Here is a 27,431-nt window from a genome sequence, read left to right as displayed (position 1 = left end):
AACCTGTTCTACAGATCCAGACGCTGAAAGAAGAGCTTGAGGCTCTGTTAGAGCAGAAAAACCAGCTGACGTTGAGACTTGAAGAGAGTGCCCAGCAGGTCAGACATCAGCTTCAGAGATGGAGCCCAAATCACTTAACATCTCAAAGCTAAAACCTCCTAATTTGCCTGATTACATTTTGCAGTGCTTGGTTTAGGACTCCTCTGCTTTGCCTAATACAGATGTTGACTGTTCCTCAGGTGTGTGTCATGTCTGAGGAGCTGCGGTGCGTGCGCGAGGAGCGAGACGCTGTGTGTTCTGCTCAGGCCAGTGTGAATGAAGCTCATCAGAGGCTGACAGAGGATTACTCTACAGCTCAGCATCAGCTGCTGCAGATGGAGAGCGATCTGCTGGAGGCGCAGCTGAAGGAAACACAACTGAGCCAAGAGCTGAGCGACAACACACAACAACTGCACAACCTGCAGACAGAGAACGACACACTGCACACATCACTGCAGGAGGCACAGCAGAAGGTGCACACACACGCACTGCTCACATGACTGCACACGTTCAAACATAGATATGCATTTCGTTGCCCACCTGCATTTTGTTGCCTTGTACTTGTACATGTGTGATGACAATAAACTGAATCTAATCTAATATAAACAAACACATACACATAATGCGCACACATAAATACGCACCCAAACACGCATGCTCACACACACAAAGATGCATCTGCAAACACACACAGTGGCTGCTCCATTATGGGTAAAATCAGAATCATAATTATTTTGGAAGTAGTAATTATGATTATTTAAATTGATTATCATGGGCTATGGCTTGATTTTTAACCTGTAAATAAGGTTGCTATTACATTTGTACATTTCAAACATCCTGACACTTTCACAATTCCTCATACCAAAGCAGGATGGGACAAAGTAAAGATCAGACTCGCAAAAACTTCACAGTTATGGAAAAAATTTAAATAACACTAATATACTTAACACATAATTATACTTATTTTAACATTTAACCCTCCTCGTGTGTGTGTCAGTGTGAGCAGCTGAGCGCTGATATGGGGTCAGTCTGCGCTGAGAGAGATCAGCTTCTGTCTGAGAAGATGGAGGGAGAGTCTGAAGAGCTGCAGAATCTGAGAAACACCATCAGCTCCATCACAGAGGAGAAACAGCAGATGCAGGAGATTCTGCAGAGCCTCCGGGAACAGCGGGACCAGCTCAAGGCAGACCTGGAGGAGAGTAATGGCCTGGTAAATTTGTGCTCTTATATACAGTATCTATTAAAAAAAATCCTCATACCCTGTGAAAATCTCTACCTGTACTCGCATCACACCCTCGAAAGAGCTTCAGGATACAGTTGTAGAAAGGCACAGGTTAGGAGAAGAGGCTACAACAGAAAATACAAAGGCTGAAAAAGTTATTTGGAGTGTGATTTGAGCTCAGGCTGTTTGACAGTCATTGTATATAAGCACTGTATATGATGGTTAAAGGAAGGTGTTTATAGAGTGTTTTTGCCAGCTTATGCAGGCTCAGATGGAGCACAGCGGCCCACAGATCGACACACAGCATGATGAACTTCTCCAGCAGGTAAACACACACCCACACCAGCTCCTCATCTGAGGCAGTATTCACAAAAACTTCTAGGGACGCATTAACACGCATATATGTGTGACATTACTAAAAACACTAGTCGAAATCCTACATCTCACATAGTGTTTGGAGTAAATTTGGGTGTGAATTGTTGATAATGGCCTGTTGCATGTCACACACTGATCATGATTATCATCTCTCAGATTCAGCAGCTGAGAGTGGAGCTGGACACAGCCAATGAGGAGAAGAACCAGCTCAAGTCTGACCTACAGGAGAATGTGGAGATGGTGAGAGACAAATGTGTTTCGCTAATGTTTTCAATAAAACCAGGTTTTCCTCCAAGTGCTATGAAATTGTAGAATATTTTTATGTATTTTTAATATTTACTTGTAATGTTTGAGAAGTGTCATCAAATGTATGATCAGTCTTCAGTGACGCGTGATCCTTCAGATATCATTAATATGTTCATTTGATCAAGCAATATTTTGTGTTATTGTTAATGTTAAAAACAAAACTGAAAACATGCTCTGTTTCTGTGGAGTCTGTGAAATATAGTTAGTTTTTCAGGATTCTTGGAAGAAAACCATTTCCAAACTTTTAAATGGGTAATGAAAAGTGCTGTAATTATGAGTCTGTTCAATTTAAAATAAATCAACTTTTCTTTTTAATGCAGACGATTGAAAATCAGGAGGAGTTGAGAGCAGCTCTTGACAAGGTGAAAGATCTGCAGAAGAGCTTAGAGGAGCTGGAGACTAAACAGCAGGAGTCTGAACACAAGTCACAGCAGGACCTTCAGGTAGATCACACTCACTCACTCATTATTGGCTTTTCAGTAATCAATAAGATATGCACAGAATTTTGGGCTGCTGAAAATGGCATTTACAAAGCATTTCATGCAGTGTTTGGCCAGGATTTTCATTTGTGCATTCCTAATAATAATAATGAACTTGTGTGTGTGCAGATGCAGCAGCTGAGAGAGGAGCTGGAGAGTGTGTGTTGTGAGCGAGAGCGTCTGCTATCGGGGCGTTTGCCGAACACTGACGCTGAGCAGATGAAGGCTGACATCACATCTCTGAAGGAGGAGCGAGAGCAGCTTCAACACACACTGCAGGAGCTGCGAGACCAGCTGATGCAGACAGAGCAGACGGTACACACACTCTCAGATGCACACTTAATAATGTCACCTGCAGCGTTTAAGCTTCACATCAACAGAACAGTGAAATGTGTGATATAAACATGATGACAGGGTGGGACATACAGTAACTCCTCCCCTTTAAAAAAAAACAGCCAATAGCATTTCATTTATATCACAGCTCTGAGCTAAAAGCAGATCACACCCAAGACAAATGCAGTATACTAATAGTGATGTTGCACCAGACTGATCATTTCAAGTCTTTAAAATACAGTTCTGCATGTTTATTCAATTATATTATGAGAATATAGTGTTTATCTACCATAATAATGAAATGCATTTGGTTTGTAATCATAGTAAAATCAGATACACCACATTTGTTACTCTTCATTTGCATATCCAGTTGTTTATTTCTCAGACCTTATTGTGTTACCCAATATATGCACTCAAGTTTTTGCTCTTTCTGTCTTTTCTGATTGTTAAACTGTGTTTTCTTCTCCCCAGGTGGTCCAGTTGAGGGCAGATCTGGAGTCTGTGTGTGCGGAGAGAGAGCGTCTGCTGACAGAGAAGAGCACAGATGTGGAGGAGATGGAGAAGGTGAGCTGTAGACTGACGGAGGAGAAGGAGATGCTCCAGCAGACCATACAGCAGCTCACAGACCAGAGAGAACAGCTGAGGAGAGATCTGGAGGAGAGCCAGGACACGGTGAGACTCTCTGCAGATCACATCATCATCATCATCTCACCTGTGTGCTGATCATCAGGGTTCACACATTAAATGGAAATTTCTTTTAAGATTTCTGATAACAGCAGCCTACAATGACTGATTTTGCTGCAAATATTCAACATTTGCAGCAATATTTGGATTATTTTCTTGTTCAAATTTATACATCTTAGTTTTAACTTTTCATTATTACATTTTTGACCTCAGGAACAACTGGTCTATAATTTATATATCTATATTAGCCCATAATGTGTTGCCCAATATGTGTGCTCAATTTTTTTATCCTTCTGATTGTTAAACTGTGTCTCCTCCTCTCAGGTTCTTCAATTGAGGGCAGATCTGGAGTCTGTGTGTGCAGAGAGAGAGCATAGACTGATGGAGGAGAAGGAGATGCTCCAGCAGACCATACAGCAGCTCACAGACCAGAGTGAACAGCTGAGGAGAGATCTGGAGGAGAGCCAGGACATGGTGAGACTCTCTACAGAGCACATCTTCATCATCGTCTCACCCATGAGCTGATGATCAGGGTACACACGGCTTATGGAGTTTCTGAAACATCATGGACTTTTTTCAAAGTCTAGTTCCAGAATAGAACTTCAAGTCAGGGAATATTATGATTATTATTATTATTTTGTCCAAGTTATGGAATATCAGTGATTTATTTATTTTAAATTATTATTATCGTTGTTATTATTGGTATTAGTTATTTATTGGCCAAGTTAAGGAACAGCCAGGATTTATTTATGCCACATTATGGAATATCAGAGATTTGATTAATTTATTTTTGTCTAAGTTTTAAAGTATCAGGGATTTGTTTGTCTTTTTATTATTATTATTGTTGTTGTTGTTGTTGTTGTTGTTATTTTACTTCCCATTTAAGTAAATGTATTCTATCTTAAGTGAAACAGCGGTGTTTACATCTTAGCCCATAATGTGTTGCCTAATATATGTGCTCAAGTGTATCCCTTTTCCTTCTGATTGTTGAACTGTATTTCCTCTTCCTAGGTGCTCCAGTTGAGGGCAGATGTTGAGTCGGCATGTGCTGAGAAAGAGCGTCTGCTGACGGAGAGAGATCAGGATCTGGCCTCCATCACGGAGGAGCGAGAGCAACTCCTGGACCTCCTGAAGGCCAACCGAGAGGAGAAGAATCAGCTGAGGACCGATCTGGAAGAGAACCAGGAGAATGTGAGTGAATGAACTAGGCTGAATGATAAATCGCATGTGATTTAATGTGACAGATAAAAATATTAGTGGCATACATCCTAAAATAAAATGGAAAATTGGTATTGCAATGCACCAATTTGCTGGTGAAATATTGCAGACGGCCATAGTATTACTAATGAGTCTCCAGTACACTTATTCAAATGATCCATTCAGTGTGTCTCCAGGAAATGATTCACTTATTCATATATTCAATCTGTTCAGAGTGAGTGTCCAGTAAATTATTCACTTATCAATCATTAAGCCAGTAGGTAACATGAATTGTGAGCTAAACACAGATGTATTGATTTTAACTCCATCATTCCTGTATACACCTTTTATCACAATATTGCATATGGGGATATTTTCTGACAGCCATAATGGTGTCATATGAATATCCCAGTTAAAGCGTCACCCTGGTCTTCTCTTTCTGTGCAGCTGCTGCATCTGCGTGAAGAGCTGGAGTCTCTTTCTGCAGAGATGAGCCGAGAGCAGCAGGAGCGTCTGCAGGAGATGAAGACGGCTGAAGAAAAGCTCAGTGCTGTGACTGTAGAGAGAGACCAGCTGATGGAGAGAAACACCGAACACAACCAGACGGTAAGAACAGCACAACATCAGCTGCTGAACACTGAGGCTGCGTCTCAATCAGCTTCACTCACTACTCCATGCACTGATCAGGCTGTCAGATGTCTCAATCATGACAGTCACCAAAAGCCTAGAAGGGTCCGTTTCCAGAGTTAGAAAACTTTACTTGTGTAATATTTTCAGCTCAAACTGAAACGCACACACACACACACACTCTAGAGACAGCAGAGACGCTGTGTACATCTGGTAGAAAGGGATAATAGTTTTATATAATGCCTTAATGTTTGAATTTTGCTTGTATTTAGGAATGAAGTTTGAATTTAGGGTTTCAGCTCTACTTTGCAGTGGGATAATTGCTATAATTTCTAGTTTGGTAAAAGTGTTATAATTGTCAGATTGTGCAGCTGAGAGCAGATCTACAGTCGGCCTGTGCTGAGAGAGACAGTCTGATGGTGGAGAGAGATCAGTCCAGCTCATCCAGCGCTCTGAGTGATGGAGGAGACCTTCAGGAGATCCTGCAGGGCGTCAGAGAGGTAACACAGCACTGACAGTCTGATTACTCGGTAAATCTCTCTTTAGCAGCTAAATGTTAAATGCATGATTTTAAAATGACCCATTTTTATGTTAAGAGAAAAATGTTTTTTGTCAGGAGAGATTTTAGAAAAAAAATAATTATATATTATTTATTTATTTATTTATTTATTTATTTATTTATTTATTTATTTATTTATAAGATACTTAAGTGTGAATCCTTCAAAGAAATGAATATTTTATTAAAAGTAAATATTAAAGTGCAGTTTGTTTGTTTGTTTGTTTGTTTGTTTTCATCATTGTTTTGAAATTGTAAACGCAAACATTATGTAGAAGATGACCAGGAGAACACGGTGAGGATGGAAATAAATTAAATGTAATTACCAGAATGCAAGAAATTATGAATAATACATGAAAATAATGAAATCATAATAATAAGAACAATAAAAAGTTGCAAAAAAAAGTGCTAAAAGCTGTACTAAATGTAAGTTAAGATAATATTAACTTAAATTAAATTAAAAAATCATATAACGTTTATTTATTAAGCACAATAAAAACAACAGGAGTTCGCCACTGTGCTGTACAAAATGTCTGCAAAAAATGAATAATAATTTTTAAATAAATATACATTAAACCATCCGTAAAGTAAACAGAATATTTTCAAAGTCTTAGAAATGCCTTTTTTATGCAAATGTGTTATTTGTTAACTTAATAAACTCTGTCTGTCTTCCTCCAGTTGATCCAGGTTCAGGGAGAGCTCAAACAGAAGAAACATCAGCTTTCTGATCCGCTCAGTCCCACAGACAAGCAGAAAGCTCAGCTCCAGCAGGTACACCACAATGCTGATAAAATTACATTAATAGGCTGGATCGAATCAAGAATGTTTGATAACACTTTACAATAAATTTGGTTTAGTTCATGCATTTACTAACATGAACAATGAGCAATACATTTATTACAATATAAATTCAAATAACATTGATGAAAGTAGGCATGGGCCGGTATAAGATTCTTACGGTGTGATAACCTAAGACAAAAATATCATGCTTTTACAGTTTCACGGTATTGATTACTGCTCTAATATATATTCTTTTTAAATGTCTGGGTACAAAATAAAAACTTATTTCCCCTTTGAAAACAATATATTTTATTTTTTGAAAGATTTATAATATTTTTGGAGCAGTAAACATGTCAGGCTGAATAACTCAAATAAATCATGGACTTCAGCTGTCTTCATTAGTTTCTAAAACACAGATTACTTTTTAAATCGTCATCTTTGGATATTATTTCTGCTGGAGATACTGTTATCCTACAAAACAAACAAAATGTAAAACAAATTTTACACATACATCAAGAACGATAGTACAGAAAATGTTGGAGGTTTTAAAACCTTCACTTTTCCAAACTGCGGTATACCTTGAAAACAGTTATCGTCCGATGACTAGATTCAAGCAGTTGTTCGGTGTTAGTTCATGTTAACTAGCATGAATTAGTATTTTAATAATGCATTAGTAAATGTTGAACCATGATTAATAAATGCCGGACAAGTAATGTTCATACATTTAAATTGTGTGTGTTGCAGCTCCAGTGTCTGACCGCAGAGATGGAGTCTCTGAGGAATCAGAGGATAGTGCTCAGGAAAGACTTGGAGGATGCGGCTGCAACTGTGAGTCTTCACATCATCATCATCACTAGAATCAGCAGATCATGCATGCAGATCATACATGTTAAGTTTAATTATTGCTTATCGCAATGGTTGGTGTATGTAGCACATGGAAAGGACAGTGAGGACTTTATTATTATGTAAAAAGGTCACTTTCGGGGGTGAGCGGAGTTATTGTTTTGTTTGTGAACTGCCATGGTGGTCATGCAATTAAAAGGAGACTAGTTTGAGACTGTATGTATGATCTGTATGGAGTTTTACTAAATGAGAACAAAAGAGTTTAGTCCTTTAGTAGAGTGAGCAGAGCTCAGCACCACACCTGTTTGACTAAACGTTTATTTCCTTCAGTCTAAGATGTATCAGGAGCTGCTGCACGTCAGTAAAGAGGAGCTGAAGCAGCAGCAGAAGGAGAACACCGAGCTGATGGAGCAGAGTTCAGCACGGGAGACACAGCTCCAGCAGCAGGTCTGTACCACACACACATTCAGTTAATCATTCAGGTTCAGATAGTTTCAATCTCAATTAACTCAAATATGACTACTTACGCAGTCCATGTCACATTTGTGTTCAAAATGTTTTTTTGCCACAAGGATAGCCAGTGAAAATGACATGACATTAAATAGAAAGATACGATCTCTTACGTGTGTAGAGTGAGTGTTTCAGTGTTGAATCTCTTCTGCTTCCCTTCAGCTGAACGAGCTCAATGAAGATCTCACTGCTTTAAAAGTGCTGCGAGACCAACACGACACTGAGATTCAGAGCCTGCGGTCAGAGCTGCGTTCACTGAGCAGAGAGAAAGAGGATCTGCTGGAGAAGAGCCGAGCAGAGGGAGATCTGCTGAGACGAGACCTGCAGACGGTACGCTGATTGATGACTGATCAGATGCATAAATTCTAGCTTACACATTCATGTTCACACACATACACACACACAGAAAGCCATTTTAAAATCTGTCATCTAAAATGTACCCATTCATATGTAATTATTTGGCTACACTTTATTTTAGGGTGGCCTCATTACAGTGTATAGCTATTCATTTAACATCTCAGTACTATAAATTCATTACACAACACATTTATTCCAGTTACTATAGTGAATACATGGAAGATGGAACAAGGACATCTTCTGTTACTTTATTTATTTTTTTGATACAACTTCTAGACAAATGTTTAATTAAGAATGTTTGAATGTAAAATAAATATTAATTAAATATAAAACACTTTTATTAATGATTACATATCTAACATAAAATGCTTGCAACTTTATCACAATGCTGTTATTCATATTTCTGTCTGCATCTCCATTGTGGAGTTCGAGATTGTCATGTAAATGATCAAATAGTATTACAGTAAGCAACATAATGCAACAAATGATTGAGCTTTAATATGAAACGATAACTTTATTTTGCACTTATGATTTATATGTTTCTGAATGCACAGCTTCAGGATCAGCTGGAGGAAACACCCACAGAGCAGCTTCTGCAGTCGGTCACTGAAGAGCGGGATCAGCTCAGACGAGAGCTGCAGGGGAAGATGGAGAAGGTGAGGATTTAATATTACTGCACCCACAGGTTTTCCACAACATGGAATTTTAAAGGGGTCTGTTACAGACATTAAAAGTCAGGGAATGTGCTATATGCAGTGTTTTTCAGCCACTCATAAACATTGTAGGAACGGTTAAAGTGACTGTTTAATTTCATAGGGTTCCTTTTACAGCATTGATAATGTGATTTAATAAGTGCTGGACAAAGAATAATCATGATTAATTATTCTAAACAAAGCTTGTTTTGACGTTATATCTGTGTGCATTGACATAAACATAATAAATATGTATTCATAGATACATGCATAGAAACAAAACTACTATTGTGTTACATAGATATTTAAATTTATATATAAGTTGTATTGACACACATTTTATATCTAAATATAATTTTTTTTCTCAAGTATATACATGCCTGCGTGTGTGTGTGCATGTATGTATGTATGTATGTATATATGTATATATGTGTATATGTGTATATATATATATATGTATGTGTATAATAAAAATATACAGTACACACACACATTTAAATTGTCAAAACAAAAATAATTTGTCTGCCGCCAAAGGTTATTAAAATGTAATCAGTTAAATAAACTTCAGCTTAGTTTATTTGTTCAAGTGTGAAACGAGATGAGAGGCTGTTTAAAGTGTTGTCAGGTGCAGCATACGATCGCTGAAACTCCTCTAACATCTCCAATATTTGTGTTCCTGTTGTGTTTTCCATCAGCTTACACACATCGAGACCAAAGCAGAGCAGCTGGAGAAGCAGAAGATCCTGCTGGAGTCTGAGGTGCACTCACTCAGCCAGGTGTGTGTGTGTGTGTGTTTCTACTCCACTCCAAGTCATAGTTTTGAATGCATTTAAGAAATGTATTTTTATTTATTTATTTTTGTGGGGTTAGGGTTGTTCCCAAAATTAACAAGTCATAGTTTTGAATGCCTGTGAACAAACCCTTCAGCCTGAGCTTGTTTTTAAGATGGGTGTGTTTGTTTCAGTCTCTCTCTGAGGTGAACTGCAGCGTTTCTCCTGACCAGAATAACACACAGTCCAAACACATGATCATGGCAGAGCTGGAAGCATCAGAGGAGAGGCTGCAGGTAAACACTGATGTTGAACATCGAGCGTTTCTCTTTCTTAGACTAATAGTCTGACAGTAATTGCACTGTCTGGATTTTGCACTGTCTGGAGCCAGCACCTAAGCTTTTCACTCATCACAGCACACGTTCTGCTGATGATGTGACAACAAAAGTGATTTGATTTGTATTTTCTCCTGTGTGCAGACGGCTTTCGCAGAGCTCCAGCAGATCATGGAGCGTCCGGTGGACCAGCTATCTGATGTAAACCGTGAGGAATGGGCTGTGCTGTATCAGCTGGTGCCATTTATCCCTAAAGACCGCAGAAACACCACACACACCAAAAAAACAACCCGGCTGAACCACGTCATCATCAAGATTGCTGTAAGAATCACAGCATCACAAAAACACACACACATCAATTCAATCAATAAATACTTTTATTTAGATAGATAGATGGGCAGATGGATAGATGGGCAGATGGATAGATGGGCAGATGGATAGATGGGCAGATGGATAGATGGGCAGATGGATAGATGGGCAGATGGATAGATGGGCAGATGGATAGATGGGCAGATGGATAGATGGGCAGATGGATAGATGGGCAGATGGATAGATGGGCAGATGGATAGATGGGCAGATGGATAGATGGGCAGATGGATAGATGGGCAGATGGATAGATGGGCAGATGGATAGATGGGCAGATGGATAGATGGGCAGATGGATAGATGGGCAGATGGGCAGATGGGCAGATGGATAGATGGGCAGATGGATAGATGGGCAGATGGATAGATGGGCAGATGGATAGATGGGCAGATGGATAGATGGGCAGATGGATAGATGGGCAGATGGATAGATGGGCAGATGGATAGATGGGCAGATGGATAGATAGATAGATGGGCAGATGGATAGATAGATAGATGGGCAGATGGATAGAAAGATAGATGGGCGGATGGATAGATAGATAGATGGGCGGATGGATAGATAGATAGATAGATAGGCAGATGGATAGACAGATAGATAGATAGATAGATAGATAGATAGATAGATAGATAGATAGATAGATAGATAGATAGGCAGATAGATAGATAGGCAGATAGATAGATAGGCAGATAGATAGATAGGCAGATAGATAGATAGATAGGCAGATAGATAGATAGATAGATAGATAGATAGATAGATAGATAGATAGATAGATAGATAGATAGATAGATAGATAGATAGATAGGCAGATTGATTGATTGATTGAATGACCACATGCAAAGGGCTATGTATTTTTACATTTTAAAGTGTATATACTTAATGATGTGCTCATTCATATATCATTATATTTCTTACTTTTACAACTTCAGGGTAAACGTTTGATTTAGAAATATAAATATTATGGTAACCTTTAGTTTAAGTAACAATTCACACCATTTCCTGCTGACTTATTACCTGCCTGTTAAGATATTAACTGTTCAATAGCATGATATTTTTCCAATATCGTACGGCCATACACATACACACACACAGAGTGAGTTGTTAACCCAGTGTCCTCACAGGAGGCATATCAGAGGCTGGCACAGCGCTTCCACACACACTTCCAAACGGAGCTCCAGAGAGACGTCTGCTGCTTTCAGGAGTCTCGTCTGCAGGATCTGCTGCTCTGCCTCTCTCCGGCTCCATCTCAATCCCTCCGCATGCTCCAGGATGACTTCCAGCAGCTCTGGGAACAGAGACTCTCACACCTGCTGGAGAAACGCCAGCAATACCTGCAGGTCTGATTGGCTTTTTTGATTATCAACAAACACTGCTGATGATACCTGCTTTGTTCAGTTGTGCACCAAATTTTTTTAACCACTGACAAATCCAAATATCCTATAAATGTCAGAGTTTATTGACTGATTTTGTGTTAATTTAAAACTATCAGTATGTAGCAGCAATAATAGAAAAAAGGCAGATATAGAGGGTTAATAATTACATGGAGGAAATTAGTTTAGTTTGGTGTTGTAAAGCTGCTTCATGTAATATCACAATCATTTATAAAGTGCCTTTAAACAATAAAAGTGCTGTACAAGTAGGTTACAATCATATGAAACCATTTATTAAAATACATAAAACAGTGATATCTTTATTTCCCCCTGATAAGGCTGTTCTGAAATCAGTGGTGTTGAATTGAGTGATGTTTTATGTGTATTTTGCACGTTGTTCAGAAACTGGAGTGTGTGCTGGTTCTCCTGGAGGAAGGGTTATCCAGATATGCAGAGATGCTGTCAGAGGAGCGTCAGCACAGGACTGAAGAGCTGCAGGAGCTGAAGACTCTGCTCAGATCTGCTCATGCTGATGCTGTTATTCAGCTGCTGGAGAAACAGATCAGCCGGCGGGATAAAGCTGCTGAATGCCTCAACACTTACTACTTTGTGAGTAAAACACACTATTACAGTGGTCACCAACCTTTTTTTAGCCCAAGATTCTTAATCTCTGCCTTGCTGAAAGGAAAGATCTGCCCATCCAAAAACCTTGACGGAAATATAAAGCTGCTTTTTTAATTTGCTTCTCCAGCTTGAGACTTTTAACAATTTTGGACGATGTAAACGCTCTAGTTTAACCTACTTTAAACTTTATTTCATACAATCAAAAAAATCTGATGCCCCACGATTTTCAGTATGTTCTAGACCACATTAACATGAAAATATTCACGTTTGAACTATTAAGCTAAACTTTAAACATTAAAAATTAAATCTAATTAAAATATGATAGTCTGTTGACGCTGTTATGAACACCACTGCAAATGCAATGAATATTCTTATAAAGCACTCTGAAAGTTTAAATAATTATTGTCTGGACATGCACAATATTGATATCGTGGACATGTTCATTATGATGATATGTTTAATTATTGAAATTATTATTATTATTATTATTATTATTATTATTATAAATTATTATTACTGCACATGTGTATTTGAGTGATGATGATGATGATGATCAGCTTGTGAATTGATTGTTGTTCCTGAATGCTGTGTGTTCGCATGCGCAGGTTCTGCTGAATAAGTATGACTCTGAGATCAACCCCCTGAAGTTTTCCTCCTCTGAATCTGAGCGACGGCTGGAGGATCAGAGAAAGCAGACGTTGACACTGTTGAAGGCCCAGAACGGCACGCTTCCCAAAACTGAGGCTGAACTCCTGCAGGACAACCAGCGTCTGTCACTGCAGCTCCAGCAAACACACCGGCATGTGGAGGTATGAGAACGCATGATGCATAAAGTTTACAAACATAAACATTAACTGAGCAGCATACTGTGTAATACCATGCCCAAACAACGCACAAGATACAAAACGACAGAAACATTTAAATACAGCCGTTCAGAAGCACAGAACAGTACACTGCACTCCACTGAACTGGTAAAGCTTATCTAATTAATACATATTAAACCTCTTTAACATTCGACAGTCAGGCACACGCACTACTGGTGCTGTCATCAATCTGGCAACCTGAACTGGCATGGAGTCATCACAGGAAAGTCCGAGTGAAAAGGGTTTTGATTTTGAAGTGCAATACATAGTTCTACCACTGGGTGTCTGTCTTACACTGCACATTTAAACATTTGTTCGTGTCTTGCAGGAGATTCAGGAGCAGATGAAGGAGCTGCAGGTCAAGACTGATGCTTCAAACCAGAAACAACATGAAGATCTGCAGGAGCTCCGAGTCCAGCTGATGGAGAAACAGAGCCTCGTCCAGAGCCTGGAAGACAAGCTGAGGCGCTCTGAGGTGGGTTCATTTCTGTTGTGTCTGTGGACATTTTTGATGATGAGTTTTTACAGATATGGCTGCTCATTAAACTGTTGAGGAGTGACTCTAAACTGAAGCAGATCTACAGCAAACACACTTCAGTTCTGAAGCCCACCACACTGCAGAAAAAGCTTGTTTCTCTTGTTTCTTGTCCAACTATCAACATTATTAAATTAAGATGCAATTTTTAGACAATGAAAAATATATTGTGTGTTGAGTAATGAGTCTAAATGAAGTAAGTTTATTAAAGCAAGCGAAATAATCTGCCAATGTGTTAATCGGAATAATCGTGTTATCACTTTGAAATAACATTACTTGCCTTACTGGGAGATTATTTTGCTTGAGACCTTATTAAAAAGTGTCACCTATTACACCTTGATCATCTACCTAAGATAATTTGCAAAAGGATTATAGAGTAAACAAATATATAGATAAAGCTGTACAGTTTTTATTATGCCTATTAAAGTAACAGTAGTCAATATTCTGATCATGTGTATTGCTATATCGTGCTAATATATAAATTTGATCCATAATAAGATTGTATGAATCAGTGGACTCTTTTGCATCTGAGGGTCTCTCTCAGCATTCACATATTCCTTCTTTTTCTGAATGGATCCTGCAGGCTCTGGTGAAGAGCAGCATGACTCCAGCTGCTGCTGAACTGGCCGCTTTGAAGGACAAGCTGGTGAAGATGGAGCTGGAGCACATCGCCGTCACCACCAGCCATGAGAAAGAGTACGTGTGTAGTTGAATCTGCCTGTTCATTGGGCTCTAAGGATCATGCAGATCCCATGGAGTAAAGATGCTTCGACAGGTTTCTGTTAATTGCAGCGACTCGATGGTGTATACATCAACTGCTGAGTTCCTGACAGTTATTGTTATAAAACTCCTAATTTTAGCTTGATGAGGTGTTAAAATAAGGAAACAGGAGATGTGTGTTCAGCTGCTGACAGGTGCGTGATTTAGAAACCCGGAGTGGAGCGAGAGCCCGTTCCTCTCTCTGCTGAGGGTTTTGTATAATCTGGGGATCCACTCCAGGTTTTCCATTTCCGCTCACCCAAAAACTGCACTCCATTTTACAAGTTATTAATTTCATGAATGCCTGAACACAACATTTATAATACTTTAATGCTTATTCAGCAATTTTAATAAATAGAATTACACAAACATGTCCAAATGTGCATGTGCATGTGTTTTCTGCATGTTAAAGGTGCAAGTTTTTGACTTTAAGGCATAACAATACCAACTATTTTTGCAGATATACAATTTAAAAATGTGCTGAGTTAACATGTCTAACAATAGCTTTTAATATACACAATCTGGCAAAATTAAAGTGCTTTTTAAAGCATCTCTTCTTTAAATTCTATTGGTCTGTTATAAATAAATTGATTACATTTAGTGATTTAGCAGATGATTTTTGTCCAAAGCGACTTAACAATTGAGGAGGCATTCAGCCATTCAACAGGAACAATACACACTCAGCACTTGTTGTAAACAAAGCAACTGTTAGTGATCAGAGAATTAAGGAGCCTTAATGTAGTCCTTTTTTCCACAGTCATCCGTGCAGATCCTGTGATGTGCCGTTTAACCTGTGTAACGTGGTTTTGTGATGTTCTCCTGACAGGATTTCCCAGATGAGCTCCATGCTGGAGCACAGAGGAGACGTGATCCGCAAGCTGAAGGAGACCCTGAGGAAGCAGCAGCAGGACGATGAGCAGTCCTGTAAGACCCATAATCAGAACTCAATCATAATCAGCACTGTCCATGATCAGTGTGAAGGATAAGACTTCATATACTGAGTATTGAAATAGGGGTGCACTGCAGTGGTCCTGTTTCTAGTCCAAATATCTAAACATTGTTCAATCAAGAAGCATTTAATAGACAAGCAAAAACTATTGTCTTGTTAATAAAGAGTTAAAATTGGGTTTTTCCTTTTAAAACAAGCAATATAATCTGCCAGTGAAGTATAATCTTATAAAAAAAATAATAATAATTTAATTTAATATAATTTTTATACAAATTATAACCAAAAATAAATGATTTAAATTAATAATTTATAAAAAAAAATTTAAAGTGTCCCCCCAAAATACACCAGATAAAATATTAAATAAGCACCATAAATTTGTACATGATCAGACTGAAAACATTAAAAGTAGAGTGGTAAAATAAGAGTAAAATTGTCCTTAAATCATAAATGCCCAACTTTCAACTCTTTAAAAATAAAGGTATGAAAAGGGGCTTCGATTTTCAACATGTTTAGAAGTGTCAGTCTTAGCAAAACTGATTCTTTCAAGCTCAAGAGCAGCAACTAATTTCAGTGCTGCGTTTATGCGGAGTGTGTGGTGCTCAATCTTGATTCCTCAGTGTTGACATGGTCTGAATGTCTCCTCAGTCACAGACAGAGATGAGTTTGAGCTGAAGATGAGCACCAGAGCCAACACAACACTAAAGGAGAAGAAGATGGAGGATCTGCAGAAGAAGAATGCTCAGTTTGAGAGGTGAGCACACACACACACACACACACACACACACACACACTGATTTAGCAGATCATCATCCACATTTGAACAGTGTTCATCTTGTGAATATATGGTAACTTCATTGACATTGATCAACTCCAGGGTCTTCCCCAATGAGTGCCCTATCAAGGGTTCATTAAAATAATCTGATTAGCAGTCTGTCATGTAGCTGTCAGCTCTACATGATCAAAGTAACACATGAAGAGAGAGAGTGATCCGTTTTACATGTTCCTGTAGTCTGGTGAGCAAACAGCAGGAGGAGATCAGCAAGTGGAAGAGGAGAGCGTATAAGATGAAGGAAAGCAAGCGTGACGCTCCCTGCACACCCACCAAACGAGACGCTCCCCACACACCCACCAAACGCCACCCTGCACTGGCCGAGACTGAAGTCAACTCACCCAAGAGGAGCGTTCTGGACTCACCCAAGAGCCGCTTCTTCGACCTGCGCTCCAGCGTTCCTCTGTCCCTCAGCCATCACACACAGTTCTTCGACAACTCCAGCCTCGGCACTGTTCCAGGTACACACATACATATATACACACATTATTCACACTCACACACACACACACCGAGAGAGAGCTGCACCCATTGAATGCTGCTGTTTTGATGTCAGAGGTCTCCTGTACACCAGCTGATCCCGCCGCGGCCGCTGCTGTAGACTCTTCAGACAGTGATGATGAGGGTAAACACACCTCTGGGTGATCTAATACTGCTGTTGTTTCTCACTAACACATAAATCAGTGATAAACCCTCACCTTCATCACTGGAGTGCGGTTCACACACGGTTTAATGGAGTCAGTCTGGTTTATTCACTAATGCGCATCATTGGTGTGAGGGTGTTCTAAAGACAATATTCATCAGGTATTCTCAGTTTGACTGCACTTATCTGGTTTAATAAGAGCACACGTTTAAAATAACCTTAGTGTGAATTAAACTCGTCCTGCAGCATTCATGGAAGGTGATGTTGATGCACGTTTTGTCAGTAAAGCTGGTTCTAGTAAAGCTCCAGTATGTGCTTTCAGAAGAGTTAAAGGGATAATTCACCCAAAAATCAACATTTGCTCATCATGCACTGACCCTCAAGTGGTTTCAAACCTGTTTTTTTGTTTTTTACACAAAAGAAGATATTTCGAAGAATGCTGAAAACGAGTAACCATTTACTTCCATAGCAGGAAAAAGTGTCGTCTTTTGTTTCAGAAACAAACAAGTTTGGAAAAAATGAGGACAGAATTTTGGGTGAACTGTGCCTTTAACCAAGATTTGTCTAATATATATAATTTTTTATTTTATTTATTTTATTTATTTCATTTATTTATTTATATTTATTTTATTTATTTAATTTATTAATTTCATTGTTTATTTAATTATTTATTACCATTTTTATATTTATTTATCGTTGATGTATTTTATTTATTGTTTATTATCATTTTCTTTTTTTATCCCAACGTGGGATAAATAATTTGACGAATCTTCAAACTGCTGAGTAAGTGGTCTTATAAAGCATCTCTATGGATGTTATAATTGGTTGGTGCAGTTATGTGTTGTGTAGTGCTGGTATTGTGTAACGCTGGTGTTGTGCTCATGTGCTGTATTTGTCAGACTGCAGCTCTAATGCCGCTGTGATGTCAAACGCTGCACACAAAGACGACTGGTGGCAGATTCCTGACGCTTCACCCACAAAGACAGACGCTAACGCTTGTCCCACACAGTGAGCAGACGCAGTTAAAGAGAGCAGAGGCTGCTGGGAGCTCAACACTGACCTCAGATCAGCACTTCAGTACTACAGTCTGTCTGTCCTTTTAATTGTTTGTATGTGGGCTTTTTTCTTGTTGTGAAGTTTAATGTGAATAAAGTTGTGTTTTTATGTAAATCTGTTGTTTTGAACTGTTTTAAAATGGGTTTTGATTAAAAATAAATAAATAAATAGATAATAATAATAATAAATAAATAAATAAATAAAAAAGTAATTCCAGCAGCAGCACCCTTATGAGGATTTCCTGAGGCCAATCTGGCGGAATAAAGTATGTGCTGTCTGTTCCGGCCAGAAGTGAGATCAGACAAATCAATACTCGGTCATAAGTCCGATTTCTTTGAAACGTGACCAATGCTTGAGCATGATCATCAATACACTGTTCAGATTGACTCTCCTTTGGGGATGTTGGTGCTGTTTTGCCCCATTGACTTCCATTAAAACTACATTTATAGATTGCAAGAAGGTCTCTGGTTCGAGTCCCAGCTGGGTCAGTTGGTGTTTCTGGGTGCTCCGGTTTCCACCACAGTCCAAACACATGCGTTATAAGGGAATTGATCAACTAAACTGGCCATAGTGTGTGTTTGGGTGTACTGGGTTACAGCATGCAAGGGCTTCCGCTGTGTAAAACATATGCTGAATCAGTTGGCGGTTCATTCCGCCGTGGCGACTGCTAATGAATAAAGGGACTAAGCTGAAGGAAAATGAATGAATGAATAATGCTGCTGGTGCCGGATGTAACTTGCCTTTGGCCTTGAGTCAATCACCAGTGTCAAACAGTTCTAAAATATTTCTCAGACTAATGTGTGGTCCTGTCAGGACTGAAAGATCCCTCAGAGATTCACATTGTCTGTAACTGAATGAGTTCATCACTAGTGTAACAGACCCTGTGTATCTGAGATGATCTCTAGTGTGGAGTGCGCGCGCCTGTGCGTCTCTGAGTGTGTGTGCGTTTTCTCTTAGTACGTGTGTGCGCGCGCTCTGGGACGCCACCATCAGTCTCGTATGAGTGTCTTTCTTTCTCTTTTCTTTGTGCGTGTCTCTTCATAGTCTTTCTCTTCGCGAGTGTGTGCGCGCGCTCTCGTGCGTCAGCATCAGGTCAGTCCCGTGTGTGTGTGTGTGTTGACCTGCGGAGCGGTGTGTTTCTCCGCACCGGGTCTTCATGATCATCACTGAGGGAATATAGAAATCCTCTTTATTAACTTTATCTGTGGATTAAACGGAGCGGCAGAAGCGATGCAGCAGGCCAGCACAGACACCACAGACTCCGCCGGTGAGTTATTAACATCTATAACAACATCACATTAATCAACATACTGTATATGCATATACACACACACACCGATCTGTCACTGATATATCATAATATACACGTGATTAAAACAACATTCCCGGTGTCATCTGTCCTTTAATAATAACTCAAAAACATTACTGAACATTTTAGTTTAATCTTCATGTTACACTTAAAATAAAAACCGTAATGATTGTTTATTGTTTTTCCCTGTTTATTTACTGTGGTGAAGTACATTCTGGGATGTTGATCTCTGCTCTGTCCACTTCTGATGTTGAAAATTCAGCTCTACACATTAACAAAGCTCATAAAAGTCTCTGTTTTAAAAACTTTTCAAGGTTAAAAGTTGGAAGACAGATTAAAGTCCAATGATGCGATTCAAAAGCAGAGATAAACTAAAATAAACCGTAAACTGCTCATTTGCAGATTTTATTAGCAGTTTTTTACGGTTTTGGAGCATTCAGATGTAAAATTTACAGTGTTTGCAACACCCTGAAGTGCAATATCTCTGTAGATCTATAATAAACATTTAAAACTCCTCACACAGCTCAAACTTCTGTTATATGTTGCTTGAACATATTAGAGACATTAAGCACAAGTGTTTAGTTTATTTAAATTAATCTTACTATTAAATGTTGATTATTCAGCTTTTCTCAACATTAAACATCTCTTATTCTGAGCTCAGCTTTATACACTTATATACAAGTATCTGCATATGTGAAATAAATACCATGTTTTTAAAGCATATTATAGTAAAGGACTTGAAGTAATCAGTTGTGGTGATTCTACATTTGCTATGCTACAGTGCGGTAATTGTTTGTGTAATATTGTGTGTGCCTGCATATGTTTGTGTATATTTATGCGTGTGCAGATGTGTTCATGAAGCGTCGGCGGACGGCCCTCTGGTGCTCCGTGTCTCTGTTCGCTCTCTCCGCTCTGGTTCTGGTGGTCGGGCTCCTGTCCGCCACACACACTGATAATGTGGCTGTTTCTGGATACTATCCTGGGATTATAGTGAGTGAGCAGAACACTACACTTCATCAACGCTCTCTTTAGTGTAATCAGTGTTAAAGCTGATCTATTCTGCCCCTTTATACAAGATGTAAATGCGTCTCTGCTGTGCCTCTCGTGTGTGTGAGCTGAGAATAACACACAGATAATGTTCTCTGTCTCTCTGAAACTGACCCTTTCAGGCTTTGATCCTAATTGTGGCATTTTGGTGACTGTCGCTTTAAATGCAAATGAGATTGGGGTCTTTTCAGAAGAGGGCGGAGCTACAGACATGCATCACCATAGCAACAGATGTAAAACAGGACTAGTGTTATAAGTACGAAAATGTCTCTAATGGGTATTGGACGGCTGCTTCTCACTCAGGGCTGTTTATGCTAATGAGGGAAGATGGTCACTAGTGGGCGGGGCTTTTCCCTCTGAGGGAGAATGTCAATCAAAGTGTTTCTGCAGACTGTTTTGATTGTAAAAATACTTAATTCATGTTCACCGTTAGAGGATGCTGGATATATTCACACACACTGGGGTTAAACCTCTTATAAAAGTGTGTGTGAACATCTGTCATGATTTTAACTGAAAGCTGAAGCTATGGTTTGATGTTCTAATATTATATATTCTCTTGTGAACGCAGCTGAGTTTTGGATCGTTCCTGGGTGTGGTTGGTCTGAATCTGGTGGAGAACCGCAGGCCGATGGTGAGTAAAGTGTCTCTTTTAGATGAAAATAAACTGAATACTGGCTCTCTGACTGACATAATCCCTCGTCAATACAATTACAGCCAGCGCTGGTTATTTCTGTCCCTGTGAAACATATTTCAGATGATATTTCTGCTGAGAAGTGGCCATCAAGTGGTGTTTTTAGCAGGGAACATGAGGCTCATCCGCTGACAGATCGATTGATGTGATTGGACATGTGCTCAGTAATGCTGAACGTGATTGGCTGACAGATTAGCCGATGCTTTAGATGAATTAGATTAGCATTGATGATTAGATGAAGCAGATGTCCCAGAAGAACATCACTGGGCTTGAGGAGCTGCATCCAGTCTTCAGGCCCTGATCAGAAAACACTGGACATTACTGCTGCCAGTACTGGACATCTGACTGTAATGCGCTCTGTATGGTTACACCATGATTAATACTTTCACTGCTGTTGTTACAGGGTCACTGCATGACTTGTTAGGGTATTACAACGTCACAAAAATGTGCATTGGAGTTATTAGGGTGTTATGATGAAGATGTTACCACATGATTAATGTAAAGCACTGTTGTTAGGGTGTTACAGTGTGACTACTGCCTTCATTACAGTTGTTAAGTTGTTCAACTATGTTTAATGCGTAACTTGTGGTTGTAAGGGGGTTAGAGTATGACTGATGTGTTCAGTGCTGTTGCTAGGGTGTTACTGCATGAGTGTTACAGTTTAACTAATGCTGTTGTTAGGGTGTTACAGTGTAACTAAGGTGTTCAATGCTGTTGTTAGGGTGTTACAGTGTAACTAATGTGTTCAATGCTGTTGTTAGGGTGTTACAGTGTAACTAATGCAGTCGATGATGTTGTTAGGGTGTTACAGTGTAACTAATGCATTGAATGCTGTTCTTAGGGTATTACAGTGTAACTAATACAGTCAATGCTGTTGTTAGGGTGTTACAGTGTAACTAATGCAGTCGATGATGTTGTTAGGGTGTTACAGTGTAACTAATGCATTGAATGCTGTTCTTAGGGTATTACAGTGTAACTAATACAGTCAATGCTGTTGTTAGGGTGTTACAGTGTAACTAATGCATTGAATGCTGTTCTTAGGGTATTACAGTGTAACTAATACAGTCAATGCTGTTGTTAGGGTGTTACAGTGTAACTAATACAGTCAATGCTGTTGTTAGGGTGTTACAGTGTAACTAATACAGTCAATGCTGTTGTTAGGGTGTCACAGTGTAACTAATACAGTCAATGCTGTTGTTAGGGTGTTACAGTGTAACTAAAGCATTGAATGTAGTTGTTAGGGTGTTACAGTGTAACTAATGCATTGAATGCTGTTGTTAGGGTGTTACAGTGCAAATAATGCAGTTGATGATGTTGTTAGGGTGTTACGGTGTAACTACGGTGTTGTTAGGGTATTACAGCATTACTGATGTGTTCCGTGTAGTTGTTAGGGTGTCTCTGAGAGTTTCAGTGCTGTTACAAAATTGAGTGCAGTTTTTTTACAGTGTAGCTAATGTATTTGATGCAGTTGTCAGGGTATTTCTATGTGACTGTAACGTGTTGCCTGAGGTTACTATGGTGTTCTGTGTGGTTGCTAAGAAGCTCTTCATCAGAAGAAATGAACAACATTGTCCTGTATTAAACTGTAGTGACAGCAGTTTATAGCAGGAGAATGAAATCTTTTACTGCTCTTGAATCTGCATATTGGTCATGTATAACTGAATCACTCTATAGGATCATTTAACTGTGAGCAGCCAATCGGCTCAATACGGGACATTTGTCACTCATAAAGCTTAGTTTGCTGTTGGTCAGTGTTTATTTTGATCACTGTTCACAAACATTAAACTGAACAACACACACACACACTCCATCCGACTGATACCTGCTTTACCTTGGCAAAGGGAAGTTGTGTGTCTGTAACCATGACGACGTGTGTGATTTAAGCTTCAGTTGTGTCCTGAGCTCTGATCCCAGTACAGCCATTAACATTTAATGAACAAACACACACACACACTCATTCACAGAATCATCATGTTCACACTCCATCACACAAAACGGTGCTTATATCCATGAACACACACACACACACACACACACACACACACACACACACACACACACACACACACACACACACACAGTAAAGTGAAGCCAGCGCTCAAATGAACACTGTATTAATGAGCAGCAGGTCGTATCTCTGCAGCTTCAGCTTCTGTTTCCCCGGCGTGCTGTGACCTCTGACCCCTGCAGATGAAAGGAAGTGACCAGAACATTGTTCCTAGAGAGTTTGGAGGTTAAACGCTGCAGAATTATGAGTGTAATATAAAGAGCTGTCAAGCAGAAGATTCAGCTGTGATCATACTGTATCCTCACCTTCAGCCCTCAGAGAAGCAGATCCTCCAGCGTCATCCATAATGCAGAAACACTGCTGGAGCTTCAGCTGTACAGCTCTGAGGGATCTTTATGATGAGGGCAGGTTCTGATTCCTTTACCGTCTCATTATTGGACTGATTCTGTTTTTTAGGCTCAGTAATGTTCGGTTTTTAAACACTATATACACATAATACAGCTCTGCTTTGTTTAGAATGTGTTCGGTTTACTTGTGTTGTTTTCTGGTCAATAAATTATTACCATTTCTCAATGATCCACTAAAATATCATTAAATATAGCAATGATTTTTATTTCCAAACATCTCGTCTGCAGCTCAACTGGTCACGGGTGTTAGTTTGGATTGTGTTTTACAACAGATTAAAACACAACTCAACCAATCAGAATCAAGGACCAAACTATCAGTTTTATAAAAGTGCTGATTCATCATGTTGGAGCCTCAAGCGGTGTGTGTGTGTGTGTGTGTGTGTGTGTTACTAGTTAATTAACTCAGTCGTTTCTTCATGGGTGTAGTGAGTTAGCAGAGCTGGAGTCAGTACTGGGCTGAGACCCGGTAACCAGAGATGCGGTGTTGAGTTTCTGAACAGAACTGACACTGAGCTGCTCACATGCATCTTTAAAGCAGCAGCAGCGGTGTTCAGAGTGTGTGTAGGAGAGACCATCTTCAGGAGCAACATTACTACACAAATCCAACTACACTAAAGCTGAAACACACGCACATACACACACACACACACACACACACACACACACACACACACACACACACACACACAGTGCTGGTGGTACCGCAGTACTTATTTGCGACTGTAATTTGATTGTTAGCTCTTATTAATCAGGCAGTGTTATATTATTACTGTTATATATTATTGATTAACTTCTGCTATTGATATACTCTTAAACTATTATATGATGTAATGTGTAATCATTCATGGACTAAACTTTGGTTCCAACCTCAAGAGTGGACTAGGGGGTTTCTAGGGTGTTGCTATGCAGTTTCTTGAGTGTCCTTAGGGTGTTGCTATGGTGTTCTGTTAGTTGTTAGTAGGTTGTTCGGGGTGATTGCTATACAGGTGATGAAGTGTTGCTATACAGTTCCTTGATCTTGGGTGGTTTCTAGGGTGTTGCTATGCAGATGGTGTTTAGGGTGCTTGAGTGCTACTGCCACTGTGCTCTTGGGTGTTGTCTTGTAGTTGCAAGAGTGTCTTTGATAGTTGCTAGGGTGTTGCTACGCAGCTGCTAGAGTTCTCTGGATGTTTACTAGGGCGTTGCTATGCAGTTGCTAGGGTTCTCTGGATGATTGCTAGGGTTTTGCTATGCATATGATTTCTAGATTGTTGTCTAGTTGCAATAGTGTCTGAAAATTGCTAGGGGGTTGCTATGCAGCTGCTAGAGTTCTCTGGATGGTTGCTAGGGTGTTGCTATGCATATGATTTCTAGATTGTTGTCTAGTTGCAATAGTGTCTTTGATAGTTGCTAGGGTGTTACTATGCAGATGGTTTCTAGATTGTTGTCATGTAGTTGCAAAATTGTGTTTGATAGTTGCTAGGGTGTTGCTACGCAGCTACTAGAGTTCTCTGGATGGTTGCTAGGGTGTTGCTATGCAGCTGCTAGAGTTTTCTAGATGGTTGCTAGGGTGTTGCTATGCATATGGTTTCTATATTGTTGTCAAATAGTTGGAAAGTGTCTTTGATAGTTGCTAGGGTGTTGCTATGCAGCTGCTAGAGTGCTCCGAATGGTTGCTAGAGTGTTGCTATGCAGTTCTGGATGCTTACGAGGGTGTTGCTATGCTGGTGGTTTCTATGGTCTTGCTATGTAGATGCTTGTGAACTTGGTCTTGCTATGTAGATGCTTGGATGGTTTTAAGGGTGTTGCTATGCAGCTTTAGAGTCTTCTGGATGGTTGCTGGGGTGTTGCTATGTTGGTGGTTTCTAGTGTGTTTCTATGTAGCTACTAGTGACCTCTGGGTGGTTTCAGAGGTGTTGCTATGCAGTTGTTAGAGTGTTCTGGATAGTTACCAGGGTGTTGCTATGTAGCTGCTAGAGTGCTCTGAATGCTTTTAACAGTATTGGTATGCAGGTTTTAGAGTGTTCTGGATTGTTGCTAGGGTGTTGCTATGTAGATGTTTGTGAACTCTAGATGGCTTCAGAGGTGTTGCTATGCAGCTTTTAGAGTGTTCGGGATAGTCGCTAAGGTGATGCTTAGTAGCTACTAGTGACCTCTGGATGATTTTAACAGTATTGATATGGTTGTAGGGTGTTGCTATGCAGTTACTAGTTCACTGATTGTGAGGTATTTCAGTACTCTATGACTGGGTGTGATTTTGAGGTCTCAGATGTTGTGACGTGTGCTTTGGATGTTTGAGCTTTAATGTGTGCACAGACTCGTTTTATTGGTTTGTTCTGGAGGTCACGTGATGTTTGACTCGGGTCTTTTATCACCCGTAAATGAGCTGTTGAATTAGTTAGCTCAATTAAGCAGGAAAATGACAGGATTGTAAGCTGATGGTGCATGAGGAGCTGAAGAGCTCTTTGAGAGATGAAGCTCCATCTATCATGTGCTGCTCAGCCCAGTTGACTTCTAGCTAATAAAATGACTTTATTTGACCTGTATCTTAGTTTGATTGTAAATGTGTGTTTGTCATCAGAATATCAGCTCACTGGCTCATGACTAGGGCCTGACAGAATCTGCGGATGTTCTTTTGCTATTTCTGCTGAGAAGTTTTTTTAAATCTGCGTATTTATGCAGAATTATTTTGGGAGTATCATAACTAAAAACGCAATATATGAAACAAAGAATAATACCTTTTTAAGTTTAATGTTTACAGTGCAAATCCACTTATTTGGTGAACAAAGCAAGTCTCTCATATAATATCTCTACTGAAAGACAGAAAATATGACTGTACACACTGTATTGTGAGTAAATCATATGAACAGTTTTATATTAGTCAATAATATTACTGAAATGAATTAAAACTGAATGAATATTAATTTACACACATTTACACAGTAAATACAGAGGCTCAATGATGGGCTAGAAATCTGTGGATTACTGCGTGCACAGATTCCGTGTGGGCCTACTCATTGACCATTAATGTCACATCAACTGTACGCCTCTAAGAATACGACTTTTTCACTGAAATGTTGAATGAACAAATACTTGCTCTATATTGGGAGAAATGAGTTATGTTTATGCCTTTATATTGCGTAATCTGACTGTTATATCTGATATGTGTCTGTATATATATAACTTTATGCCTCTAGGGCTTTATACAACACAGATTTTTATTTTTTATTATATATTTATTCACTTTTTGTAGACTTTTATAACGTGTATCAGTTTTTTATTAATGTTTACAAATATTTTAAACATTTAATTTCCAACATTTTACATTGAATATGAATTTTATTTGCAGTTAAAACATTAATAATTCACATTAATAGCATCTATAAAGGCGGGATGATGGCTCAGGGGTTAGCATTGTTGCCTCACAGCTAGAAGGTCACTGGTTCGAGTCCCGGCTGGGTCAGTTGTTTCAGTGAGCGTCTGATTATTCTGTACTGTATAGTTCAGGTGTTTTTCTTGATTATGATGATCAGATTACTGCTTCAGTTGTTCTTCAGTAGTTTTGGTGGAGATCAGTGTTGTTTACTGAGGTAATGTTGTGTCTGAGCGCTGATCAGTGTTTGATCTGCTCCTCTGAGAGTGTCTGGATATACGAGCGCTGTTGATCTGACCTTTCCTGTGTGTTCTGATGCTGCACGAGCCGTAAATCTCCCATAATGCACTGTGCCAGCAGAGCAACACGGCTCTACATTTACTTTATTACTGCAGACGCCGGAGTCACAGGCTCAGATGGAGATCAGGAGGACAAGACTGTGTGTGTGTGTGTGTGTGTGTGTGTGTGTGTGTGTGTGCGTGCGTGCGTGCGTGCGTGCGTGCGTGCGTGCGTGCGTGCGTGCG

General features: G+C 39.4%; 2 protein-coding genes across 5 annotated transcripts in view; both read left to right on the top strand.

Annotated features, from left to right (window-relative positions):
- Positions 1–18,207, top strand: part of cenpe (centromere protein E) — a 36,241-nt gene extending 18,034 nt beyond the window's left edge. For 2 of the 4 annotated variants that reach the window (XM_056464080.1, XM_056464070.1), the window contains exons 29-58: positions 15–98; positions 240–512; positions 1,037–1,249; positions 1,518–1,586; positions 1,793–1,876; positions 2,263–2,385; positions 2,551–2,736; positions 3,226–3,426; positions 3,763–3,912; positions 4,450–4,629; positions 5,083–5,241; positions 5,625–5,762; positions 6,497–6,589; positions 7,343–7,426; positions 7,772–7,888; positions 8,114–8,281; positions 8,863–8,964; positions 9,696–9,776; positions 9,965–10,066; positions 10,250–10,426; positions 11,587–11,802; positions 12,238–12,444; positions 13,065–13,268; positions 13,651–13,797; positions 14,441–14,553; positions 15,443–15,540; positions 16,211–16,316; positions 16,575–16,855; positions 16,951–17,019; positions 17,937–18,207. In XM_056464080.1, coding sequence (XP_056320055.1) covers positions 15–98; positions 240–512; positions 1,037–1,249; positions 1,518–1,586; positions 1,793–1,876; positions 2,263–2,385; positions 2,551–2,736; positions 3,226–3,426; positions 3,763–3,912; positions 4,450–4,629; positions 5,083–5,241; positions 5,625–5,762; positions 6,497–6,589; positions 7,343–7,426; positions 7,772–7,888; positions 8,114–8,281; positions 8,863–8,964; positions 9,696–9,776; positions 9,965–10,066; positions 10,250–10,426; positions 11,587–11,802; positions 12,238–12,444; positions 13,065–13,268; positions 13,651–13,797; positions 14,441–14,553; positions 15,443–15,540; positions 16,211–16,316; positions 16,575–16,855; positions 16,951–17,019; positions 17,937–18,049 — 4,338 coding nt within the window. In that variant the 3' untranslated portion in view covers positions 18,050–18,207. The remainder of the gene's footprint in view (positions 1–14; positions 99–239; positions 513–1,036; positions 1,250–1,517; positions 1,587–1,792; positions 1,877–2,262; positions 2,386–2,550; positions 2,737–3,225; positions 3,427–3,762; positions 3,913–4,449; positions 4,630–5,082; positions 5,242–5,624; positions 5,763–6,496; positions 6,590–7,342; positions 7,427–7,771; positions 7,889–8,113; positions 8,282–8,862; positions 8,965–9,695; positions 9,777–9,964; positions 10,067–10,249; positions 10,427–11,586; positions 11,803–12,237; positions 12,445–13,064; positions 13,269–13,650; positions 13,798–14,440; positions 14,554–15,442; positions 15,541–16,210; positions 16,317–16,574; positions 16,856–16,950; positions 17,020–17,936) is intronic. The other 2 variants (XM_056464097.1, XM_056464088.1) reach the window with 2 other exon arrangements.
- A 1,044-nt stretch (positions 18,208–19,251) lies between these two features.
- Positions 19,252–27,431, top strand: part of LOC130233832 (transmembrane protein 255B) — a 15,583-nt gene continuing 7,403 nt past the window's right edge. Inside the window, exons 1-3 of the mRNA XM_056464058.1 lie at positions 19,252–19,360; positions 20,250–20,392; positions 21,018–21,080. Of these exons, the coding sequence (XP_056320033.1) occupies positions 19,324–19,360; positions 20,250–20,392; positions 21,018–21,080 (243 nt within the window). The 5' untranslated portion in view covers positions 19,252–19,323. The remainder of the gene's footprint in view (positions 19,361–20,249; positions 20,393–21,017; positions 21,081–27,431) is intronic.

This window comes from Danio aesculapii, chromosome 1 (genome assembly GCF_903798145.1).
Source record: "Danio aesculapii chromosome 1, fDanAes4.1, whole genome shotgun sequence".
Taxonomy (NCBI): Eukaryota; Metazoa; Chordata; class Actinopteri; order Cypriniformes; family Danionidae; genus Danio; species Danio aesculapii.
This window is presented reverse-complemented; position numbering and strand designations above follow the sequence as displayed.